Source organism: Myiozetetes cayanensis, unplaced genomic scaffold (genome assembly GCF_022539395.1).
Source record: "Myiozetetes cayanensis isolate MyiCay16 unplaced genomic scaffold, myiCay2020 scf4, whole genome shotgun sequence".
NCBI lineage: Eukaryota > Metazoa > Chordata > Aves > Passeriformes > Tyrannidae > Myiozetetes > Myiozetetes cayanensis.
This window is the reverse complement of record NW_026087631.1, coordinates 70,838,452-70,863,786: the sequence shown is the minus strand read 5'-3', so window position 1 is coordinate 70,863,786 and position 25,335 is coordinate 70,838,452. Positions and strand designations below refer to the sequence as shown.

At 43.8% G+C, this 25,335-nt stretch overlaps 1 protein-coding gene across 1 annotated transcript; it reads left to right on the top strand.

Moving 5' to 3' along the window:
• Positions 1–143: 143 nt before the first annotated feature.
• On the top strand, positions 144–6,902 carry LOC126647591 (mothers against decapentaplegic homolog 3-like). The gene is made up of 4 exons (XM_050329941.1): positions 144–302; positions 1,977–2,114; positions 2,274–2,418; positions 5,971–6,902. Exons 1-4 carry the CDS (start codon positions 284–286, stop codon positions 6,092–6,094), a joined length of 426 nt encoding a protein of 141 aa, XP_050185898.1. The 5' UTR covers positions 144–283; the 3' UTR covers positions 6,095–6,902.
• The last annotated feature ends 18,433 nt before the right edge of the window (positions 6,903–25,335 follow it).

Below are 25,335 nucleotides of genomic sequence, written 5' to 3'. Positions count from 1 at the left end.
GACAAATAGCAGGGAAGGTAGATCTACTTTCAGCCTCAAATTCTGTGTGAAGCTTGGGTTTTTTTAAATTTTTTTTTGTTTGTTTTAGACTTGCAACCAGTTACTTACTCGGAGCCTGCGTTTTGGTGTTCAATAGCATATTATGAATTGAATCAAAGAGTGGGAGAAACCTTCCACGGCGTCCCAGCCTTCTCTGACTGTAGATGGCTTTACAGATCCATCAAATTCTGAGAGATTTTGTCTAGGTCTGCTTTCCAATGTAAACAGAAACGCTACGGTGGAAATGACAAGACGACATATAGGTGAAGATCTCTGATCTTTTAACTATCTAATTTCATTTTGTCGGCTAATTTATCTGGAATGATCCAGGTAGGATGTGTGTTGGTGGGTTCCTTTCACCCTTGTGCTACCAGACATCAGCCTTCCCTCTCAGGGCTTGCCAAGGAAAGTTTGGCCTCTCTGGCTGAGGACAGAAGTGGAAAGACACAGAGGTCACAGCTTCTGAAATCAGAGGGAGATGTAGTGATGGCTGGAGCTGAAAGGAGCTGCCTTTCCTCAGTCAGTAGCCCCTAACCTGGTGGCAGCAGCAGTCACAGAGCTCTCAGGCAACTGCACAGGAGGAAGCCACTCAGCTGTGTGAGATTTCTGTTCCTCGTGTTGCTGTTCTTGCCTTGTGGAAAAAGATGGTGCCCAGGAGGCAGGTTTTTACCTTTCAGGCTCCTTGTTGGACCTCTCTGTCCTGGGCAGCATTTATATTAAGAATTGCTTATAATTGAAATTTAAGCTTTAATTACAAAATATTACCTAGTTTATTCTAGTTTATGAAATGCAGAATGGATATAGGTAGTACTTCTTGAATTCTTCTCTGAAACGGGAAAAGCTGCCATTGAAATAACACACTGTTCTGACATGATTAAGATTTCCTTTGTAATGGTTAATCAGAGAAAGTTGTCTTCCACAATGCACTGTCTTGGCTTTTGGTTCTTCAGTAAACTTTTTTTTTTCCCCTGGATTCTTTTATTAGCAACATTTACAAAATTTTTTTTTTTTTTACTTTCAGTAAAATTTCAACCTCCTTAGTAGAACCTTTCAACTCCCTCTGTGCCAAGTCCAAATGCCAAATCCAAATGCATGTCTAACAGGATTTTAGATGTGCAGGAACCTAGACTGTGCCTGTGCTGATGACTGGTCAAAATGATCAATGAGGAGAACCAAAAATGTAATGAGCTCTCACTGTTTAATGGAGTAGCTCACATTTTGTTGAAAAATTGTTTTAAAGAAAAAAAGGGAATGGAAATTAGGGTCTTTAAAGGATCTGTTAATTATAAATAGTTTTCTTTGGAAGATCAATTGTACATTATTTACCTTCTGCTTCAAATAATGTATACAGATCTGTTTTCCAGTCTCAGAAAGAGAACAAAATAAGAATTTAAAAGTGGGCAATATGATTTCTTACAGTTATTTTTTGTAATAGGGCTAAATGAAGTCCTGTTGTTTTGTGAAGAAGCAATGCAGGGGTATGCAGTGGGCTGTGAAACAGTGTGGGTGCATGTAAGCAGAGAGTGTTGAAGTGGTATACTTGTGTTTTCCTTCTCTGCCACAGTAGCCTGTGCTGCTTCACATACAACGCTTTAATATTAGCACAAGTTTTAACTCTGTTTTAATGTGAACGCTGCTTCTGAGCTTGGATTTGGTTTCAAGCCATCATATGGGTAGAAAATTTGTCTTGCTTTTGACCAAGATTTATTCTGCTTCTCCTCCAAATATCGTGTGTTCGTGGGAGAAAAATGCAAGTGAATTGTGTTCAGCTCCTGCTACAGCTGTCAGCACAGCAGTTGAGGTCCTGTGGATAATTGATTTCTGTTTCTGTTGTAAGGAAGAAAAACTTGGCCTTCTCTGAAAAAAAAAAATTCTCCCTTGTTTCCTAATCTGCTTGGGTCATATCGTAACTAGAGTACCTGTGACTTCTGCTACAGGAAGGGGAGTGCGTCTCTATTACATTGGTGGAGAAGTTTTTGCTGAGTGCCTAAGTGATAGTGCGATTTTTGTTCAGAGCCCCAACTGTAATCAAAGATATGGCTGGCATCCTGCAACTGTGTGCAAAATTCCACCAGGTTAGTAGCCTACAAAGGTCTCGTGGGAAAATACCCAGTGAAGGTATTCGCTGGATGACATTTGCTTTCCTTTTCATAATTTCTGCATAGTTTCGGGCTTCTGTGGAGCAAACACAAGTGTTCACTGACTGCACCTTTTTGACTCTTTTTTCTTTCTAGGATGCAATCTAAAAATCTTTAATAACCAGGAATTCGCTGCTCTTCTGGCTCAGTCTGTGAATCAGGGCTTTGAAGCAGTTTATCAGCTTACTAGAATGTGCACCATAAGAATGAGCTTTGTTAAAGGATGGGGGGCTGAGTACAGGTAAGAGAAAAATCTCTTTGCTTTTAGAGTTACTCATTTTTCTTTCACTAACATAGGATTTCTGTCTGGCTTGAGAGCCATACAGAGAGGCTTCTCAGTGCTATTGTGGGTATGCTGCCTGCAAATTGAACCCATATTTTCCTTTTTCTTCCTTCTCATCTCTAGAACTGCTAAGTTATGAAGTCCATAAACTGATTTTCGTGCTGCACTGAAGCCAAATGTTGAGCAAGGAGTGTCGTCAAAGTTCTTATTCCCTTAGCTCAGTCCCGCTGGCTTGCATGTTATGGTGAAATCCCTGACAACATCTAGAAGTTTCACAGCCTGTGCTGTGAGATTATTTGCTGATTGTTAGACATACAGTCATTTTGATCATTTGAACATACAGTCAGTCTGTTCTGGAGTGTAATGTGAGTTCCTTAGGTTGTGGTGCGGGATGGGGTTTGATGGTACCCAATGGGAAGATTTGGGAGTCACTGGGAGTGCCTTCTTGCAGAATGAAATTGCTGGAGAGCACACGCTTAAGGGATGGCAAATATTTTGGAACTTGTAGTGGAAAAAGCTTTGCAGGAGGAAGACGACTGTGTTTGTGTAGTAAAACTTCTAAAAACAGTCCTTTGAGTGGAAAAAATAGCATTTTAGATGCTTTTGAATAGATTCCAGTTGTATTCTCTGTTAGCCCAAACTGAGAGCTGTAGTTGAGGACAGTGCCTGTTTCTAATGTAGCATGGGAATTCAGGAAGGAAAGTAATTGATTTCTAACAGAGCAGTTTCAAAGATTTCATTATTTTGGAGAGCTAGAGATGTGGTTTTAAACAAATCCCTTAAACCTCTGTAGGAACTGTCCACTGAAAGAATGAAGTCTGACACATCAATACCCTAATGCAATACATAATGATTTTTTAAAGACCTATATCCTTTCTGAAATTGAATGATGGCATATAGGCTCCACTGAATCTGGGAGGGGTTTGATTGCTTTGTCTGCTCTTGAAATGCGTACATGTGAATATTAGCGTCAGTATGTGGGGGAGGTTTCTCAGCTAAATGAAGCCAATTTTGTAATAGTCTAATTAGATGAAATGGGAAATTTGAGTAATGGAATAAACTGGTACCTCTATGTTAGGAAGAGGTGCACAAGAAAAAAATCTGGCTCAGGTTTAAAGAGCTATTGGGTTTGGCTCTGGAGGAGTATGTATACACTTAGGCATAATTAAATACAGCATTCTAATCTGAACAGAAGAAAGACTTAATCAGTCACATTACACTGGAGGCAGCTTGAAGTGAATGGAGTGTAAGTGCTGGGTTACAACTTTTGGTCAAGTTGTTTCTAAGGAGGGAGAATGTTGGTTATTAAACTGTAAACCGTACACCGTAGGATTGAAAAAGCTGCAGTGGAGACTGCCAAAATAGCACAGAAACTGATTACTGACATAATGCTGAACTAGTTTCTTTGCATCTCTGTTTAAGGTGATGCTAATAAATTATTGATGCACAAAACTTGTAAGTTTTGACCTTGAGTTGGAGATTAAAGCAAGAAGAGGTGGCTCCAGCAAACACCACCTTGAATTTAAATGAATGTAGTCTGACTTGTCAAAATGGACCAGCAAGCACCGTAAAAACCCATCATTCTTGTTAAAACTTCCGTGTTTCATTATTGTGTGAAAAAACCTTTCTCATAGAACAGGCTAGGGCAGAGCCAAAGCATTACTTGCACTTCATGTGCATATGTGCATAAACGTGCAGGTACGGCAAGGTGATACATTTTATTTATTTACCAAGCTTATAAGCTTTGTAGGCAAAGTAGCTTACAGCTTCTGGCTCATCACATGGTGGCTTGGATGGATGGTAGAAGTTCAAATCACCGCTCAAGTGTTCACGTTATCGCAGGAACTATCGAGGTCTAGCATCATCTTCTGAAGAAAGTTCAATAGAGGTGATTACAGTAAATAGTGATGCGTGAACTGGAAATCCACGGGTAGCAGAGGCTGAATTTTTAGCTTTGAAGTGGTTGCTCGGTGACTCTCATTATTTTATCAGTTTTTGCCAGTGGTAGTGCAAAGCCAGGGCTGTTGAACAGAACCAGTTATAAAATTTTGAGGAAGTATGTTGTGAAACACATTGTAGGGGAGTTGACAGCAGTTGGAATTAATGAACTTCCTTCTTTGGGAGAGTATTCGAGACTAAATGGAATTATATTTCCTGTGGTTTAGATTGTTCTTCTGTTGTATCACTTTGTTCTGGGCATAGGCCTTTAGGGTCTAAGATAACAATGTTTTGTTGAGTGCTGAGAGAGCACAGTCCCCAGCTGCTTGTCTTCTCCTAGAAAATCTGAAACTTTTGACAACTCTAATCTTCTCACTGGCTTAATCTTTCTGCCTTCTCAGTTCCTCTGTTTATATAAACAGCTTTCCTTAAAGCGAAGGGCTGCAGTGCTGACAGTAAAACTGAAGGGGCTGGGTTTGTGTCTGACTAATCTGCTGCCTTTGAATCTTGGGATAGCTGGAATTACTAGGAAAAACTGGCTTAGCAACAGTAGTCTTGCCAGTTTAGTTAGGGAAAACTCCCATGCCTGGAGTGGGTACAGTGAAATAACAGGAATTTTTCAGGCAAACTGTGTCCAATTCTGATTTCTTTACTTTGGAGATGAGAAGGAAGATTTTTTGAGTAGCAGGTCTCTGAAACAAGGATATGCAGGAAAGTGAATGAAGCTTTTCTGGTTGTCAGTCCTTCAGCTTTACTGAGGCTTACTGTGGTGTCTTAATTAAGGGCTTCTGTTGTGGAAATTTATAGGCAAGTTTAGTATCAGAAGACAAGGGAAATGCAATTTTTACTTAAATTGTTTGTGTGGGGAAGTTACAGTACAAAACACATGTAGAAGTGTAAGATTACAGGAAATCAGAGATAAGGTTTGGTGTTCCTTTGAGATACCATCAGTTAGCACAGGATAACCACACACTGTGTTTTGATGTTGAGTTTCTGACAACATCTCCCAGTTTCTTTATACATTTTATCATGCCACTTGCTCCAAAAAGCCAGACCTTATGATCACCACAGCATTTGGCTGTGTTGACAGGACAGAGCCAAGGGTTTCTATTCCATATTTCTCAGAGTGTCTCAAAACCCTGTTTATGCATGCAGACTCTCTGAAGGCTGAGATACAGCTGCACGCAGGTACCTGTGATGTGAGCACTGCACAAGCTGGACAATTCTGTCTGAATTTCTTTTTACAAGAAAGTCTCTTGGTGTGGCCCTGAAGCCAATACCACTGTTATTCTCTAGAGTGGAATATTCTTGATGTATTAGGACAAGCATGTAATTATTGATGTGTCTTACAGATGTGGGAGTGTTTTGGAATTTTGGTGGTTTGTTGTTGGTTTGTTTTTTTTTCTTCAAAGACTGAAAAAAAGTTTAATAACAGTTCTGGTAATGGCTGCAGATTTTTATCTTTCTGTGAGGTAGATATGTGTGGAAACATACTTGATCACACGGTGGAGCACTTCATGTCAGCCAGAGCTGCTTTCTGACTTCCCACTCTCCTCTTTCTTTGCTTTCCAGGCGCCAAACGGTAACAAGCACTCCTTGCTGGATTGAGCTTCATCTGAACGGACCTCTACAGTGGCTGGACAAAGTACTGACTCAGATGGGCTCCCCTTCAGTTCGCTGCTCCAGCATGTCCTAAAATCTCTCTGCTTCCTCACCAGTGGGCTAAACATCGAGTCCAGACAACAGACTCAATATAACAGCTCCTCTGTCGTAGTATTTGTGTGTGGTTCCCATGAACTGTTTACTATCCAAAAAAAAAAAAAAAGGTTTTTAAAAATGGAAAAAAAAAAAAAAAAGGTTAAAAAAAAAGAGAGGAAAAAAAGAAAAACAGCACTTGAGGTCTCATCAGTTAAAGCACCTTGTGGATTCTGTTTCCTATACTCTGATACTAGATGAAAATTTAGTGTATAGAAAAGCCTTCTTCAGAAAAAAGTGACAGTTTTAAAGATTCTTTAATGGTGTTTCTATTGGGTATATAATTGAGTGTCCTAATGGTTTATCAATAACATGAATAGCTAAGTATACGTACAGATAATGTATCACGATCTCAAATATCACAGTATTGTGCTGTTCTACATTTTAGTTCCCATAAATAGTCATTTGGATTTTTTTGATTGGGGCAAATATCTCATAAGATTCCAAGACTCTACTCCCTTATTCTTTTATATTTTTTTATATAAGCAGGTTTTTCGAGTAGTCCTAAACATAAAAAGCAGACTTTCCTTGTAGAAAAGCTTAACTTTTTGCTGCCTTCTTAAAGAAAAAGAAAATCCCTCCATTGGAAGGGAAAGAAATGTCTTGAGATTCCTCTGTGACATCTTAAGACACTTTATATACTTAATGGGGCCTAAAATGAATTCATATTATAAATTCCAAGTATCCATTACACTAGGAGTCTACTTTTCCCTACTCACCTGAGTTGATGCATCTGGTGCCAGCGCTGTTGCTGGCAGTGTGTGTAATTTGGCACTCTTTGTACCTTAAGTCGTTCGAAATCAGTGGGTTTTTTCTCATGGAGTGAGAACTTACTATAGCATTTGATGCTGGATTAAGTACATAAGGTTATTGGCTTACCCCTTACGTCTGTATTTTTTTCACTGAACATGATGGGGTTTAGTTTCTGGAGCCAAATACCTTGAAAAATCCTTTCCCAAGGTAAACTACTCTTTTGTATAGGTTTTAAATAGATGCAGCTTCTTAACATATTTCAGTAACGGAATTTAAATTTTTGATCTGCGTGGCTTTGTATAGCTTACTTACACACCAGATCATACGCATTCATTATGTCATAATGGGTCTTGTTATTAAAAGTAGTTGCTTCTGCAAAACCTTTAGGATAGCGGTTGCTGAGATATGACTGGTGAAGGAGGACTTCTAGGTTCTTCATGACAGTGCATGTTATTGTGAACCTTTGGACACTACAACTCCACCATATTGAAAATATTCTGAAATATATTCTACAGATAAGTCTGGGCTGGGGATGGGATTGGGAAACTGTATAGAAGGGTTATTATGACTTGAAAAATACACATCTTACTAACAATCTTGTGATCTAGCTGTCTGTCATTCTTTTGTTATCGTGGCAGTAGCAGGATTGCCTTTGTCTATTTTCCCATTGTTTAATCCATTATACTAGTACTGTACTTTGTAAGTACAGCTAGTGATAACTTTGAGAACAAAAATATGACCAGTGTTACAGCTTTTAATCTGTTGACTGAATTGATGATCGTGATGGATATTTTTGTCATAATGACTAAGACATAGAAGCAATACCAAAAATCAAGCCTTGAAAATGTGTGTCAGACACCTTTCAAAAATTGGCAAAGCAGTTACCAGTTTATGCTAGTTTTACCACTAGACTAATGTATTGGTAGAACTTGTGAACCTAAGAAATAAACTTCATGCGTGTTGCATTTGCCTAATATGTGAATACACTAATAAAACTTTTAATTCTCATGATGGTTGGGTTTTTTTATTAATTGTTGTCTATATTTTTTGTTGAAGGTTAAGAGTCATCCTAACCCACCCAAATAAATGGTACAAGTGCACAATTGTGGCTGAGAATTCCTTAGACTTTAGGGGTTAATATGATTTTTCATAAAGCTGTTTTGGAGGTTCTGCGTCTGGGTACAGACTTCTACTCCTCGTTTATTAAAGCAGTTGCTTTTTCCTGCCACAATCAAATTGCATCCTACTAACTCAGATGTTTGCTTTCACCTGTGAAACGGTCAGATAAGAGACGACTTGTCTGGGTGCAGACTCTGTATTTATGAGCAGGTTGCAGCTTGAATCAGTTGGGTGACCTAATTCTGTGGTCTCCTCGCTGTGGATTTCTGAATGTGCTCTTTCAGTTGTGGTGGTATTACTTGCTTTGCCTTGAACATTGTAGTGGCGACTCGACTGTGCCCTTTGCTTTCAGTGTGCACTTCCCAGGAGTGTATGAGGACCCTGCAGACGTGGACCTGTGGTGCTGCCTGATGCAAGACCGTCTCAGTCTGTGTAGAGGTCACTGGTTTTAACCTCTGATTAGTACCATTAAAATATTCTCTCCTGCCATTGCTGTTTCAGCCACAGCTTAGTGACACAAGGGAACTTATCTGTGCTTAGAAATGCTTACTTTCCTAGTATTTCATTTAAATGCCTTTGTCAGTTCTTCAGTAACTTTAACCTACTCCTGTTTCTTAATCCACTGCCTTTCTGACTTATCCCACTGCTGTTCTGCTCTTCTTCAAAACCTGACCAGTGCCCACTCAAACATCTGAGTGCGGAATGCCTGTGGTACATGAGGAGTGTGACTTCATCCCTCTTCTCTTCTGCCAGTCAAAGTACTGATGTCCAAAATCGAATAGTGATTTTTTTTCAGTGAGGTTGTTTTGTTAAATATTTACATAGCGAGCAGGGAGCACTCAAATAGAGATGTTTAAAGTATGAGCAGCCAGCTACTTACCTGTATCATGAAGCTGGAAAAACTCTGTATGTAACTGTTGTCTTAAGTTTAGACTGGCATTTCATGAGCCTGGGTTCAGATCTCTCCCATCACTAGCCCTGCCTGAGCTTGATTTTCATAGCATTGCCAAAGCCAAGTAATCAGAAATCAGGTAGTTGATGCAAACATCCAAGCCTAAACATTATTTTTGAATTACCTTTTGGCAGCTTGGAGGCACGGAGATGACTTTTCAGAACCCTTCCTCCACCAAAGAAAAACCTGATTTCATTTAGAAGTTGTTTTGGGGCTGAGGCTTCAAGAACAGTGTCAAGTGCCTGGATGCTTTCAGCTTTAAACTATGATACTTGAGTAGAGTGGCATCATCTCTGCATGTTTTCCCCCTTCTTTTTATGCATGGTTCCTACGTAGGTGGTGAGCACTGTGCAACAGGAATTCTCCACGTTTTAGCATTTTGCATGGAGTCCTTGGACTTCCAGGTGGTGCCATACAAATCTAGACCACAGTGAGAGCTTTGATGTTTTCTTGTTCTTATTCAGGACATTGTGCTTAATCAGTTCTTAACTTCCTTGAGACCAATCGCAGGCAAGCAGCATAAATAATTTGACTTGAGGCTCCCTGTAAAATCAGCAGGGAGAGGTAAAGTCTGAATTTAGGGCTCTGAGTTGCTCTCTGGTAGAGAGCCTATGCTGTTGGCTGAGGGGCCTGTTTTAAATGCATAAAGCAAGTATGAATATCTACCTTGAAAGGTTCTTGGGTGCTGTCAAAGTAGTCAGCTAAGGTGTTTAGGAATAATAGCTTTGAACTGATTAACACACTTAATGCCAGAAATCACAACTACTTCACTTCACTAAGCTTCTTATTTTCATGTGTCCCAACTTTTCATGTAGAAGTGGGAGGGTGTGAAGTTTGGGGGTTTGATAATCATCTGCAGCTCTGAATTGTTGGCACAGTGAACTGTGTTTTGTTTTAAGCCTTCAAACTTGTCGCACTTCATTGTGGTTACAGCTTTTTTTAGCATTGCAAACTGAAATTTTACTGCAGCTGGGTTTTGAGTTAAAATATTGTGAAATACAGGATTTCACTATACTCCACCCACGCAGTGTTTTACTTGAGTATGAAGCAGTCTTCCTTTTACCAAAACAAGCTTGACTATAACCTAATTTTGGGGACACTGAAGCTTCAGTGAGGTACTGTCTTTATTAAAAGAATTACAGAAATAGCAAGTACCATGCCAGCTGTATTAGCAACTGCTGCTAGAAGGACCTGCTCAGGGAATTAAGTTGCAACTGGTCTGAAAGTTTACCACTGCTAGAAATTATTGATGAACTATTCACTTGGCTAGTGAATAACCATCTGTGGTGGGTTGACCCTGGCTGGATGCCAAGTGCCCACCAAAGCTGCTCTGTCACTGCCCTCTGCAACTGGACAGCAGAGAGAAAATACAGTGAAAGGTTCGTGGGTGGAGATAAGGACAGGAGAGATCACTCACTGATCACTTGGTGATCAGTGGTGGTCATGGGCTACGTAGGCTAAACCCAGGGATAGTAACTGGATTTATTAACAACAAAATCAGAGCAGGATAATGAGAAATAAAATAAAAACACTTTCCCCCACCCCTTTCTCCTTCCCAAGCTCTGTCTCCTCACCCCCAGCAGCACAGGGAGATGGGACTGTGGGATACAGGCAGTTCATCACTGCTCCTGACACTCAACAGGGAGAGAGGAATTGGACTCCTTCCCTACTCCAGCCTGGGGTCATTCCCACGGGAGACAGTTCTCCATGAACTTCTTCAGGGTGAGTCCATCCCATGGGCAACAGTTCTCCATGAGCTGTTCCCATATGGTTCATCCTTCCAGGGGTCAATCCTTCAGGCAGAGGCTGCTCCAGGGTGGGGCCCCCACAGAGTCACAGGTCCTACCAGCACAGCTGCTCCTGCATGGGCTCCTCTCTCCACAGGCCCACAGGTCCTGCCAGGACCCTGCTCCAGCACGGGCTTCCCACTGGTTCACAACCTTCTCTCAGGCATCCCCCTGCTCCAGTGTGGGCTCCTCCAGGTGGAACTCTGCATCCCTGTGGCTCTCCATGTGCTGCAGGGGCACCGCTGCCTCACCACGGGGTGCAGGGGAACCTCAGCTCCAGAGCCTGGAGCACCCCTGCCTCTCCTTCCACACTGACCTTGGTGTTTGCACACCTGTTCCTCTCACATGTTCTCACTCTGCTCTTCTCAGTGGCCATTGAGACCCAATTACATCTGCACAACAACTTTTTTCCTTCTTAAATATGTTATCACTCCTGATTGCCTCGGCCTTGACCAGCGTTGAGTCCATCCTGGAGCAGCTGGAATTGGTTCCACCAGACATGGGGAAGCTTCCAGCAGCTTCTCACAGAAGCTACCCCTCCATCCCCCTACTACCAAAACCTGGCTACATAAACCCAATACCCCACCATAAAATGCATTAAAAGAAGCCACTTAAAAATAATCTTCAGTCGTGTTGGTCATCTTCTCCCTCTTTTGGGCAAAAATTTCTCTTAACTGAGGTTGCTGTTCATTGTCTTGGGAAAGCACAGTGTGTGGAGTAAGTTCCTAGTCCTGGATTGTCACAGCTACAAGAACTAGAATCTAGGCTTCAAAGCTGAGAACAGTCTTTGATGTTGCATTAGCTGTTGTTTCATTAACTGTAATCAGGATTAAATCTAGTTAGTTGGCAGAAGAAAAATGAATGACAATGGGTATGTAAATACGTCAGACCTCGATGCTCTTGATCCTTTTTCCCCGTGTAGAAGATCTAGTCAGAATGAATTCGATAAAGCCCAGTTGCTTGTCCTGTTCCTTTTGGAATAGGATCTGAAGTGTCAATAGGCTCCAACCCTACTGTTTTCCCAACAGGGGAAGGTGAAGGAAAGAAAGCTTCTGTCACTCTTGATTTTTCTGTTAAAAGCAGAATTGTTGCTCTATTTGCTTGTCTAAAGCTGTAGTAAGGTACCATAAAAAATTTATGCCTCGCGAGTTAATTGAGCTTTTACGAGCAACGTGTACCCGAGACTGCAGATTCTGAAGTGTTGTTTACTTGCCTTTTCATTTTGAAGTAAAATTCCAGGAACAGCCGTGGTGGCACTGAGTGTAGGAGATCGTTAAACTTGGGCTGCCAGTGGTTGCAGCTGTGTGAAGAGTTGGATGCTCTCCATCAGTTCGCGTTTAATCTTCAGGAGGAGTTGGTCACCTCTGATCGAGGAGTAACTACACAGAGAGAACAGAGCCTCAAACATGCACCCTGTTTCCAAGGAAGCTGGAGCAGAGGCAGGTCAAGGTGAAGAGCCATGGCATTGCAGAACTCCCAGGGTTATCTTCTGCGCCCTTAGAACTCTTCAGGGAGATGCACAGGTACACTGGAATTGTCTAGAGGCATGAACTGCTTTGGAATAACCCTAATGCGTTAATGAATTTAGAAACACTTCAGAAGTCCTGTCTCTTCTGTTTGTGTTGCACGTCCTTGGAGAGCTGATCTGTAGGATTCACAGAGTGAAGATGAGAAAAAGGTGTGTGTTAGCTGGTGAGATTCATGCGGGGGGTTATTCAGCATGGATTCCCCAGGGCTTTCACACCTGTGTGTTGGTGTATTCTTCTTTTCCCCGTGGAGTCACTGGTGGAGTCTGTGGTTAAAAACAAAAAGCCTCAGGCGGCAGAGGCGGGTTTCTGGGGAGAGGGGCCAAGATTTGATCACCCTGAAGCTCTGAGGAGAACCACACTGATCTTGCCATTGGAACAACAGCAGGCAGTGCTGAGACTGGTGAGCTGGGGGAAGAATTACACCACTGAGTCATACCATGTGAAGGACAGTGAACTGAAGGGGTGGTGGTTCAGGTGAAGGTCCAAGTGGCATTTCTTGCTGACCTGAACACAGGTTGTGTGTAGGCAGAGTTGGTTGTGCTGTGTGTCTGTGCTGTGCTTCCTCATGTGCTGGGTTCCAAAGCTGGGAAAAGCAGACGGAGCTTGGGCTGGTCTCTCTCCTACAAGCATAAATGGGTAAATCTCAACAAGGTCCACTTGAGGGTTGAATGTATAATCACTACCCAGACTAACAGCAGAGAAAGCACTTCAAAGTTACTCGCCATGTATTTTTTGTACGTGGTCTGCTGAATGGCCAAGGGCACTAAGTTTGGTGCTGTAGCATCTGGAAAAAAATATATTTGTAGTGGGGAACCAATTAATTTTGGATGTGGAGCTAAGCAGTCTCAGCAGGATGGGAGGACTGTCAAGCACTGAGGTGGGCTCTGTGTGGGAAGGACTGTGGTTGCTCTGGAGAGTGTCCACGTCCAGACTGGACATTCCTAAACAGGATCCTGGTCTGCACAAGAGATGCATCTACAGCACTGAGGTGTATGATCATATGCCAGCATCTCCTCTTTTTGTAGTCAGGCCTTGGAAATGATAACATTAATTTAGAAACAATAATCCCCTTCTAGACAAGTACACTTATCTCTTCTTTTACGGCTTCAGGAGTCTTGAGAGTCCAATGGGAGGAAAAACCACAGCTATTAGCAACGCTGATGTTAGTACTGATGTGAGGGAAAACGTCTTCATAATGTACTCAGACTCTGAGATTTGTGCAGCGTACAAAATTAAAATGGGCATAGAGCCAGGGCTGAGAAATACTGAGGTTCAGCAGAACAGGAAAAGTGGTGGAGCTGGAAAAAAAAAAAAAAGAGAGTGACTGATGCTCAGCTTCAGCAGTGATACATGGTCACAAAAGCACCCTGAGCAGCTCTCTCAACACTCGTGATATGTATCTGCTAGTTAGAGATCATAAAACTGGTTTTCCTTTTGTTGCAGCACTGAAGGAGTGGTTGGAGCACAGAAGCAGGCTAAATGGAAATGGGGCTGAGAGGAGGGCAAATCTAGATTTGCATCTCTGTTGTTGTCAAAGCCAAGGCTCAGCACAGTCCCTTCTGGAGCAGCTTGAGTTCAAGACAAAAGAATCAACACTTGGCCTGTCTCTTGGTGGTTACCTGACCATGAGGAGAAGCAGTCTTAGAAATAAATAGTCATTAAAAGCCCACAGCATCTGTGGGAAGAGGTTTGCTGCAATAACTGTGTGAATTTTGATTCTGAAGAAGGCATTTTTGCTTTTTCTGTAGTGCTTGGACAATCCTTGGGAGTGTTCAAGTGCTCCTCAAGAGCAACTCGTGCATCTCATCCCGTGGGTTGAAGGTGGTTTGTGGTGGGTGTTTGAGAGGGAGAGCTTTATTTTTTCAGGGATTTAACAGAGATCCGGACTGACTGAAACTCTTCAAGACTTCCTTGTCTCCTGATTTTGTTCTAAAGGCACTTAACTCCGAAGTTATTGGAGTTTTTGCATGACAAACAGCAGCCATGCTTGTAAAATGTGGAGAAAACACTGTGCTCTTCTGAGGCCCTGAGGAAGAATAATAAAGAGGATTTTTTTCCAAAATACTTATTTGCCAATAACAGGAAGTCCTATTAGAAGAGGGGAGAAAAAAAAAACAGCTTCAAAGTTGTCTACTTAAAAACAAGGTGAGGGTGGTAGGAAAGGAACTGGCCTGCACATAACTGTCTAAATAATTTAATTGTGTTTGGATTGAGAGCACTGGGTTGAAACTTGCCTGGCTGATGGACCAAAGCTTTGATGAAGTGATGCTTGAAGAGACCTAATTTCAAACATTGGACACTTGGTCACAAATGTGTTTGCTGTGTCAACATACACCCCTGTTATGTGTCAAAACCCTTGAGCTCAGCCGAAGGGTGGCTGTAAAGTTCTGGGATCTGTTTGTACCCAGTGCTTCCCCCAGGCTGCTCCAAGGGGCTGAGACAATTACCTGAGCATAAATAATGATTTACCCTCACATTAGGAGGATGAGCAGAGTTTTGGGTTGAATCTCTGGCCTGGGAGAAGCAAAGATTCCCCTTGCCTTCCCCCCCTCCCCCCCCCATACCTGGTGCAGTCAAAAAGATCTGGGTACATTTGGAAGAACTAATGTCCCATTAATTATCACTGCAGTAGGTAGCACTGGCCATACTGATTACTGGCATTGGGACTGTTGTGTCCAACTGGGTGTTTAACAAAAAATAAAGACAGGTGAATTTTTGGCTGTGGCTTGAGCTCCAGTCTGCTTGCAGACACTGCTGGTAGCCTAAATTTGCTATAACCCTGTCAAAAACCAACCAGGTTTCGAAATGCATTTATATTTATTTAATATTAGGCCTGATCTTTGAAAGTCATCTACCTAAGGAAACATGGGGCTGAATTAAAACAACGGAAGAGCAAGGGAGGAATTTGTGGACTTCTTCCCCATGGCATGGGATGTTTAAGTGGCAGATCCAGTTCAGCTTAAAATTCATGTATCGGATGCTAATATTGGTGTGTTTTGCATCCACGGAGATCTGTCTGTAAGACTTTTTTTCCCCCCAGCTGTGATTGAACCAATTCTGAAAGTTATGATTTCCAAGGTGTGCCTTTTGAAGTGTACAGGAGCTGTTGCTTCTCTTTTGGTATTCTTTACTGTCCTGTGCTCCAACTGGCATTGATGAAACCCCATGTTGCATTGAGCAGCATGGGATCTCTTGTGTTTTTGTTGTCTGTGTGGTCAAGAAAATGTGGACTCTGCGACGAGCCAAACCTCACCTAGAGCACCAGAAAAGAGCTAATTAAGTGTGCAGATTAAAAAGAAAAAGGGATGAAATACTGAATATGAAAGAGGTAACGTCGTCATTTCAGAAGTTAAAAAAGAGATGTCTTTCTTTAGGCTGAGCCCCCCGAAAGGTGTTTGTATACGGGCTGTTTCACGCAGAAGAGGGATCGGATTCTCCCAACGCGGGCGTCAAACCTCCACAGCCCTGGGAGGGAAAACGATCCGCTGGAAGTTTGTGTGGAGGAGTGCCAGGGGAGGCAGACTGTGATGAACAGTATCTGTGTACAGATGGAAAGTGGATAAGTGCAGTCAGTGGGCAGTGTTTTATGCCCTCCTTTCGCTGGAGTCCTCGGGCGCTTCTCGCGTGTGCACCAGCCCTTCGTACTTCCAAGGAAGTTTGAACTGGGGAATTTCTTGGTCGCCGTTACTCGAGGATGCATCTGCAGCACCAGCATTAAGACCCACACCTTCCTGTCTTCCAGCTTCGGGCTGACTGCACTAAGCCACAGCATTTTTTTTTGACGGGGTACCACCGCTGGCAGCCCGTAGCTCTGAGTCACGGAAACTTTGAAATTACTTGTCTTTGACTACAGAGGTGTTTTGCTTTGTGTCCCCCTTCCTCTGGCTTGTGGAGCTGGTCTGGTTTCACCCCAGTGGGACCCTTCAGGGTGTCTCTCTTGCCCTTGGCTGATGAGACAGTGGTGGAGGTGCTGTGACCGGACTGTAACCCAAGATGGGTTTGGCCTTCTGACCAGCTGAAATGGGAAAGTATCTTCTTCAAAGAGGCAAAATAATGAGAAACAGGTGTTGATATTTATGAAACTAGTTGTACACCAGTTGACTGACTATTTTTGTTCCTAGTAGTTTTGGAATTTGCAGATGTGACTCTGCTGCAACCCACCCCTGCCTGTTGTAAGGGTAGAGCCGCCTGGCAGGTGACCTTCACTGACCTTGATTCCCGCTGCAAGAGAAACTCGTTTGACCTTGGGCATCAACCCAATGTGTGTTTCCAAAGTGATCTGGTAAACAGTCTGTGCACTTCTCACCTCTCAGAGAAGGCTGGCGAGAATGGTCAGTGACACATGTTGTGTCACTGCCTCGTGGGGTTTTATATATAACCTGGTGCTTGTAATGGCACAAAAGGGAACAAAAGCAAATTGGCACCTGGGCTTTAATGTTCTGTTGGGTATAACTCGGTTCTTTGAAAATTACTACTCCCTAAAAGAAAATAATGGAGGTACCTTTGCTGATGAAAATGTTTTAGGGAAAATAAAATGCCGAAAAAGACTTTGTTGAACAAAGGTGCTGGGTGGTGGTTTTCAAACTACACAAGAAAAGCAACCACACTTTGTTAGATTTGGATGAAAGAGAGGAAAAGGGGAAAAAAAAAAAGTCAGCACTTTTGACAGAGCTGAAATGTTACATGGAGGATGTTGATTACATGGGACTGTTGAATGAAAGCAAAGCAGACAATTAGGTCCCATCACTCCAGCCAGGCAACCTCCCTGAGCTGATGTCACCCCAAGTGTCTCCAACTATATCAAAATTAAATTTTTATGACAAGCCTTCTGCTGAGTGTTTCTCACTTTGAATTTTCCTTTCCCACACAACATGAAAATGGTCTGTCGTTCCACATAGGGTAGGCATTCAGTTCCTCCAGATGTTGTTATGTATGGCACAGTCATTTCTGTGTGGATGTGAGCATTTCCCAAAACTGCTGCATGAATTCAGGCCACTTCTAAACCTCCTCAGGTTTTTCACCCCTCTCCCTATCTCCCAACAACAGGACTGTCTTCTCTTCCAAAAACTGTCCGTGCTACGTTGTTATTTAACTCTCCAGCCTTATTATCTTGCAACCTGGGCAAGAAATCTCTTGATCTGCGTCATTGACAGGTGACATCTTCCCCTCTGGAGATGGTTGGTGTAAAACCCTAAGCCTTACCAAACTAGAACCTGGGGAGGGAGGGGTAGGGGGGGAGAAAGCCACAAGAACATGTTTAGAAGACACCCTACAGTGGTTGCAGTGAAGACAGTGGGGTATCAGGTGGATGCCAAGCTTGACTGGCATCACGTGTTGCTGTGAGAATGGTGTTTTTTTGAGCATCCTGTGACTCCCTAGCAAGGCAGCCCTGACCTCCTGTGGGCATTGGTTTCCACTCTGCTAAACTCGATCCTGCAGTCGAGGTGCCCGCCAAACCTCCGTGGTCAGACGGTGTCTGTCGCTCGTGGGCACGCGGTCTTTGTTCTTCACTCGAGGTCTCGTCTGAAAGCTTTGCTTCAGGTGTTCCCAGCTGGAGCTGTGCTCCCTTTGCTCCGCTGCCAGGCTTTCCCACAACAACCTGGTCACCGTTCGCGCTGTGGCAGGACTCGTTCGGTGGTTGGGAACAAAAGCCTGTTTCCCCCCACTTAGTGTTAGCAAACACCATCTTTTCTGGTTGGGGTAGCTCACACAGGCAACTTCAGCAGCCTCGGCATGGTCCTGGTAGACACAGGAATTTCGCATTCATGCCCTAAAGCTCCGGGCTGCTTTAAAAGGCATTCATGCAAAGCTTTTCTGGTCTGTCAACCACGGTTTGCTATATCAAAAAGATTACCTTTTCCTCTGTCAGGCAGCCCCAATTTCCCTGTGGGTTTGGTGTAAAGACAACAGGATTTGCTTGTCTCAGCAGCTCCCCTCCCGCTTGTCCTTGAGTGCTCTAGGAGATGAATTGAGTGCAGTTTTGCTTTTTTACCCCCAGGTAGGGGATCTATTTTGAAATTATTTCAAAGGCATGTGATGTGGGGTTAGCCCAATGTAAATAAACCCAGCCTGCTTATTTCCCATGTGATCAGGAAACCTGGATGCTTCTCCTTTTGAGAAGGTTCATGCCCAGGGTCCTTCTGAGATGTTTCAGACTGCATGGCTGAACTCTCCTGGGATCTCTCAGGAAGCAGAGGGGCAGGCACTGATCCCTTCTCTCCCGTGACAGGATCCAAGGGAATGGCATGAAACTGTGTCAGGAGAGGTTTAGGTTGGATATTAGGAAAAGGTTCTTCACCCAGAGGATGCTGAACAGGCTCCCCAGGGAAGTGGAAGCACACATTCTGGGATGTGCAGGGCCAGGAGCTGGACTGGATGATCCTTGTGGGTGCCTTCCACCTCAGGATATTCTATGATTTCCCAAGCTTTGCTGTTTCCCTGTGAAGCTCCAAAGACGACGGAATGATGCTCTGGTGATTCTGGCCAGTGAAGCAGTTTGGAGGCAAGTCTTCAACATCTACCAGTATCTGAAGGGAGGCTCTTCTAAGATCTGTTTTGTCCCTGTGCCTGGCTGTGGGTTGGGCATCTGTTTCCCTCATTTGCTTTCTCAGGCTGTGGTGGGAGGATGGAGGAAACCTGACTCCTCATGGCAGACAACAGCTTAGCTCTTGGAGAAGGAGAGTTCCCTCAGAGCCTGCCCCCTAAGTCCATGTCTGGTTCAGCCAAGGGATTGGTCTTGGCATCTTCCACATCTTCTCCAGGCAGTGTCCTGTCATAAAGCCCCGAGGGCACCTGCAGTGTTGGGCTGAGCAGCTTCATGGCCGTGTTTTGGTGCGGAGGACTGACCCCCTGCCCTTTGAATCAGTGACATATGGAAACTGATGGGATTAGGTGGGGATAAGATCCAGCATGAGTAAAAAGCAGCTGTACTCAGGGAACACCCTGTTTAGCCCATTCCCCCCTGTCTGTGTGGAGTCCACTGGAGCTGTATTTCTGTATCTGAGGGGGAAAATTAAAGAGGTGTGATGGACCTTCATCCATCCATGCACTGAGCTGTGGGCAGCTCTGGTGCTGCTCCAGGCCCTGCAGAAGTCACCTCACCCTTTCCATGTCTCCAGAGCTGTGCTGGGGTTGTTGCAGGGACACACAGAGCATGAGTAAATCTGAACCCATGAATAAAATCTATGAAATATTACAATGAACGTAATTTCTATCACATAATGACATACAAGGAAGAAATTTTTTTTCCAGTGAGAGTGGTAAAACACTGGCACAGGCTGCCCAGAAAAGCTGTGGCTGCTCCATCCTTGGAAGTGTTGAGGGCCAAGTTGGATGGGGCTTGGAGCAACCCAGGATAGTGCAAGATGTCCCTGCCCATGGCAGGGGGTTGGAATGAGATGGCTTTTAAAGGTCCCCTCCAACACAAACCATTTGTGATTCCATGAGGTAATTCAGTTAAATGGTAATGGAGGTGAGGAAAAAAAAAAAAAGAAAATAATGAAAACTCTTTTGGATTACACAATCCTAAAGGCCACCACACACCCCAGGAATTCGTGGAAATGATGCACACCAAAAAAAAAACCTCTAGAAAAGGCATCTGGGTCATGTTTGGCTTTTTATTCTGATTACGGCCAACATTTCTTGCTATTTAAATCACATTTTATGGGGAGAAAACTTTGTGGTAGCCTCAAGTCATGCAAAATTCAGATTTTTTTTTTTTTTTTTTTTCCTAAGAAAAGGAAGCACACAGCAAAAGTTGAAATGGAAGAACTAATGAAACCCATATTCTGCTGAGCACTTGCACTGAAACTTTATAAACATGAAAGAAAATATTCCTAAGTAAGCTAATATTCGTTGAATGAGGAGGACTTTCTATGATCCACTCTGGTAGGGCTTGAACCAAGCTGTATTTCAGGCATTAGGGAAGATAATGATATTTTTATGTCAAATTATATTTTTCATATGTATTACTTAAAGAAACTCATTCCAGTCATTGACAGGACAGCTTCTGAGTCTCTGCATCTGTTTTATAATACGCATCTTTTTAATAGTAGCTGTAAGGATTCAGCCTCCAAAATTTCTAGGGTTTTGGGTTTGTTTCTTTGTTAGTTGGTTGGTTGGTTTGTTGTGGTTTTTTTTTCTTTTGCATGGATAAATGTTAGTCTAACAGGCAGGGCTTTCGTATCAAGTGGAAGGGTAAATATGTGAAGGTTTCCCAGGGAATTTACTCCACTGCAAGGGGAAAAAACCCAAACAAACCAACCAACAAAAAAAAAAGAAAGAAGATAGAACCTTGGAATGCAACGGGCGCTGTCGCTGTAACGTTATAGGTGGGAGATGCCATCAAGCATTGGCTAAATGCTAGTTAGGAGAAGCAATTTTTAAAATTCTTGTCAGCTGGGGCAGAAGTTATGTCTGAGCTCCCCGTGGCCTTGAGGGGCCCACAGAGAGGCGTACGTGTGGCAGAGCGCATCAGAACACCCCGGCTCCGACGGCGGGGAAAGTAAATTAAAGGAACAGGTTTGATCATAAACCTCCTGGAAAACATGAGGATATTAAAGCTGGCTGGATAATTAGCATAATTACATCACAGCGAATGCAAAGGAGATCATCTTAAGGGATATTGTGTTGTGGGAGCTCGGCTTCGACTGGTAGTGCATGTTGAACGACAGACTAATAGACTGCTCCAGGGAACAGAGCAGTAAAATCTTGTTATGAATTTGTTTATCAAGAATGCAGAGATAGGGAGGAACAGCAATGGCAGTTAGTTGGCTGAATTATTGCTTTTTTAACCTTGATTTCTGCCGGTAGTCTTTTGTCAACACCTGAGCATCCTATTTACTTTAGGGGCAGAGTTAAAAATAGGAGCTGGCAGAGGACTTTGGGGCCACGAACACTTTGTGAAACTGGGAGGCAGGAGCCTGTTTCTGTGGCTGTTTCTCTCTTTCTCTCTCCTGTTGCCTTTGCCACATTCTGCTTGTGGATCAGCAGAGGTGCTGCTGGTGCTCCAAGAATTGGATCTGGCCCCCACACCACGGGAGCTTTGCTTTCATAGGATCACAGAATGGTTTGGGCTGTAAGAAACCTTAAAGAACACACAGTTCCACTCCCCTGACATGGGCAGGGACACATTCCACTATCCCAGGTTCCTCTAAGCCCCGTCCAACCTGGCCTTGGACACTTCCAGGGATGGGGCAGCCACAGCTTCTCATCCAGCTCCTGTTTTCACCAAGACCAGAAGAGAGGTTTTTGACAACTCATAGATGAATCAGAATCTACGGGGAAAAAATTAAAATACCTTCTTCAGGTTTCCTATTTGCTTATTTTGTGGGTTTTCTGCCTAACTTGAGAATATCTCCTGTGGCCTTTGAGTTGTGTTGACCAGACAGTTGTGTCTGTGCCATTGTCAGTCTGGGTTCTCATGTGGCCTCTTGAGCCCACTCACCAGTTTAGGTCAGGTTTGACAGAGGATGTTCAGTCTTGCTGAATCTTGTAGGGCCACCTGAGGGAAGATCCCCACCACTTAACCTGCTGCAGTGTGAGCTTGGTATTTCTCTTCTGTTTGGTGTGCAGCTGCTAAAACCAGTATCTACTGTCCAGCCAGGGAGGAGGGGTTCAGCCTGGCAAGAGATGGGATCAGAGGGAAAACTCCCCTTGGGGGTTTTCTCAGTGGTGGAAGGGTTTGAAATGCAATGCAAGATCTGGGAATAAAGCACCAGAGGTGGATGCTCAGAGGAATAATAACATTCACTGGCCTGGGTTACAAGTGACCCTTCACATCCTACTGCAGCAGCACCCAACACCTTGGCAATGTCCTGAGTCTCAGCAGGGTCAGGTTGGTTGGCTCCTCCATCACCCTTTCCCAGTTTTTCTGCATGAGAATGCTCTGTCCAAATTTCAGTGCTGAGGTCATACTCTGGGCTTTTGTTGCTGCTGCTGTGGCACAAAAAAATAGTGATTTACACCTTTTGAAGTAGTTAATGCTTTCCACAGAAGCGCAAAACCATTCTAAAAACCTTTAAAAACGCTGCAGTTTCAAGCAACTCTTGGAATTCTGCTCTGCTCTGGTGAGACCCCACCTGGAATCCTGCATCCAGCTTTGGGATCCTCAGCACAAGAAGGATGTGGAGCTGCTGGGACAAGTCTGGAGGAGCCACGAAGATGTTCCAAGGGCTGGAGCCCCTCTGCTCTGGAGACAGGTTGGGAGAGCTGGGAGTGTTCAACCTGGAGAAGAGAAGGCTCCAGAGAGACCTTACTGCAGCCTTTCAGTAATTAAAGGAGTTTTAGAAGAATCATGGACACAGACTTTTTGCCAGGGATCTTTCTGTGACCAAAGACCAGGGAAATCAACTCCCCTGGTTAAACCCGGGGAAAACACACTGGGGTTTTTCAGCCTTTAGCTGAATAAAATGAAACATCCTCCTGATGGCAGCAGAGAACAGGGAATGCGAGAGCTCGGGCTGGGTGAGCTGTCTCCGGGGAATTCCCAAATGCGGATCCTGGTTTGGTGATGTCGCTTTTCCACGGCGACAGCTGATCCTGGGGAGAGCTCAAACCACATCGTCCCTGTGCCCTGTGCAGAGGTGATACAGGGTTCAGGTGCCACTTTTGGGGATGCCAGCTGCTCGATGAGCAGCGTGAAGTGCCCGGTGAGCTTGGAGAGTGGCTTCTGCCAAGCACCAGCATCCCCAAAATCCAGGTGTGGTGGCACAGCTGCAGGCTGGGTGCCCGCGGTTGTCCCTGCTGTTTTACGGGGGACAGAAGAACTCAAAAGCAGGAGAAGGGACAGAAGAACTCAAAAGCATGCCTTGGGGAATGGGGTGAGATCAGTGACCTCCTCTGCAGGGTGCAAATGGCATTTTGTGGCCATACCAGCGTCTTTCTAGGGTTTACTGGACAGGCAAGGACGTGGGTCTGTCCGTGATCCCCAGAATCATGGCTGTCCATGGCACACTGCATTGAAGGAAACCTGGGGTAACTTCCTAAACTGATACCCTTGTTGAAGAGTAACCCTGATTTTGTGATTTTTAGCATTTTTTCTGCCAAACTGTTTGGGTCACGGGAGGAGAACTTAATAAAAGCTTCAGGGAATGTCTCAAAGGAACACTCTCGAAACAAAATATTTTGAATTTTATTCTTTTTGGGGAAAATACAATTTTAAGTGCTCCCTCTGAAAGAAAAAAAAAAGTTTGCTTCCATTTCAACTCTTAAATTATTATACCCCCTGTTATATTATCTTTTTTAATTGCAACAGAATGGAAAAATCTTCTGTACATCTGCAGAGATTAGTGCTGTCACTAGGACCTCATGACGTGTTCAGCACTAAGAAAACAGACATGGTTTCAAGAAGTGGGACAAAGATACATGAAAAAGGATGATGGTGATGCAAGAACTGCCCAAGAATTATATTATTTATTTGTGCAGAATAATTTTTGTCTCCTCTTGCCCGGCGCAGACCCCACGTGCAGAGGTGGCACCAAGGCAGCACCCTCTTGGGTGCTGCGCTGCTCAGTGCAAAGCCCCTCCTGCGCTTTCCCTCCCCAAACCCCATCAGGATGTCCCCACCACTGCTCTCAGCTCAGGTCACCAGCCAGGAGAGAGGATGCTTTGGTGCCATGAAAACGTTGGGCTGCTTCAACCCAAAGCCCCTTCCAAAAACAACCAGGGAGTGGAAGCTTGTTGTCATCCCAAGGGCAAATACCGTGTCCACACCCTGATGCTTGGGTTCTCCTTTTGGTGCCTTTCAAAGAAAACAAGACAAAACAAAACCAAAACAAAAAGAACCCCACCCACCCAACCAAAACAAAACAAAACAAAACAAAACAAACCCCAAACCAACCAAAACAAAACAAAAAAAAAACCCAAAACAAACAAAACTCCACAAAGAACCCAAACAAACCAAACCAAACCAACCAACCAAACAAACGAACAAACAAACAGAAAAAAAAAGAGAAGGAACAAAACCCAACGTAATTTTTTGAAAACTCCTGCATTTATAGAAAACTGTCAGGAAAAATTTCTCCATGGAAAGGGTTGTCCGGCCCTGGCACAGCTGCCCAGGGCAGTGTTGGAGTCCCCATCCCTGGAGGGATTTAAAAGCCACGTGGATGCGGCACCCAGGAACAGGGGTGAGTGATGGCCTTGGCAGTGCTGGGGGAACAGTTGGACTTGTTGATCTTAGAGGGCTTTTCCAACCTAAACAATTCCACTTTTCTATGCTGGCAGAGTAGCACAGGTGTTGTATCAACTCGAAAAAATAAACGTGGAAGGTAATTGCTGCTGTTGTTAGCTTTGAAGAGCTGGATGGTCTTTGTGTGATTACTGGCCCATTTATGAGGATAATTGGAAAAGAGTATTTATATCCATATGACCTTTCAGTGACCAAGTAATCAGAGCAACAGCACATCAATGATTTGGTGTCAGGTGAAGACCAGGAACACGGAGTGACGAGCCAGAGGGCAGCCTTGTTTGAAGACCAAGGAAAGCTGAACAAGTTGATTTCAAAGATAATCTCATTCTGCATTCAAAGCAAACCTTTAGCTAATAATATTAAATGCTAACAAAAGAGACTATGGTAATTGTGGGTAATAAACTATTAATTAGAGCTTTGTCATAAACGACTCTTGACCTTTGAGCCAAGACAATAAGCAATTGGGGACCCTTTGTTTGCCTGCTCTTGACTCCAGCAGTGTCAAATGTTGGATACAGGTGAGTTACGTTGTTCTTCCCCTTTGGGAAAGGTGATGCCTGGTAATTTGAGGATATTCGGCAACTTAGGAACTAATTAGTTTAAAATTAAATTTTCCACTCTGCCAGACCAAGCACAATAAGACCGGTCTTAAGACACAAGAGACCACTTTGGAAAGGAGTAAAGGGTGACTGGGCACATGAAAGAGCCGGCACACGTTTCAGGCGGACCCAGCCACCCTAATTAGGTGGAACACAAAGCTGTCCTCCTACTGCCAGCCCTCATGGGATCTCAGAGCCCCGAGAGCTGCCAGGGTTGCAGGAGGTCCCTGTGATCCTCCCCGATGTCCCCAAA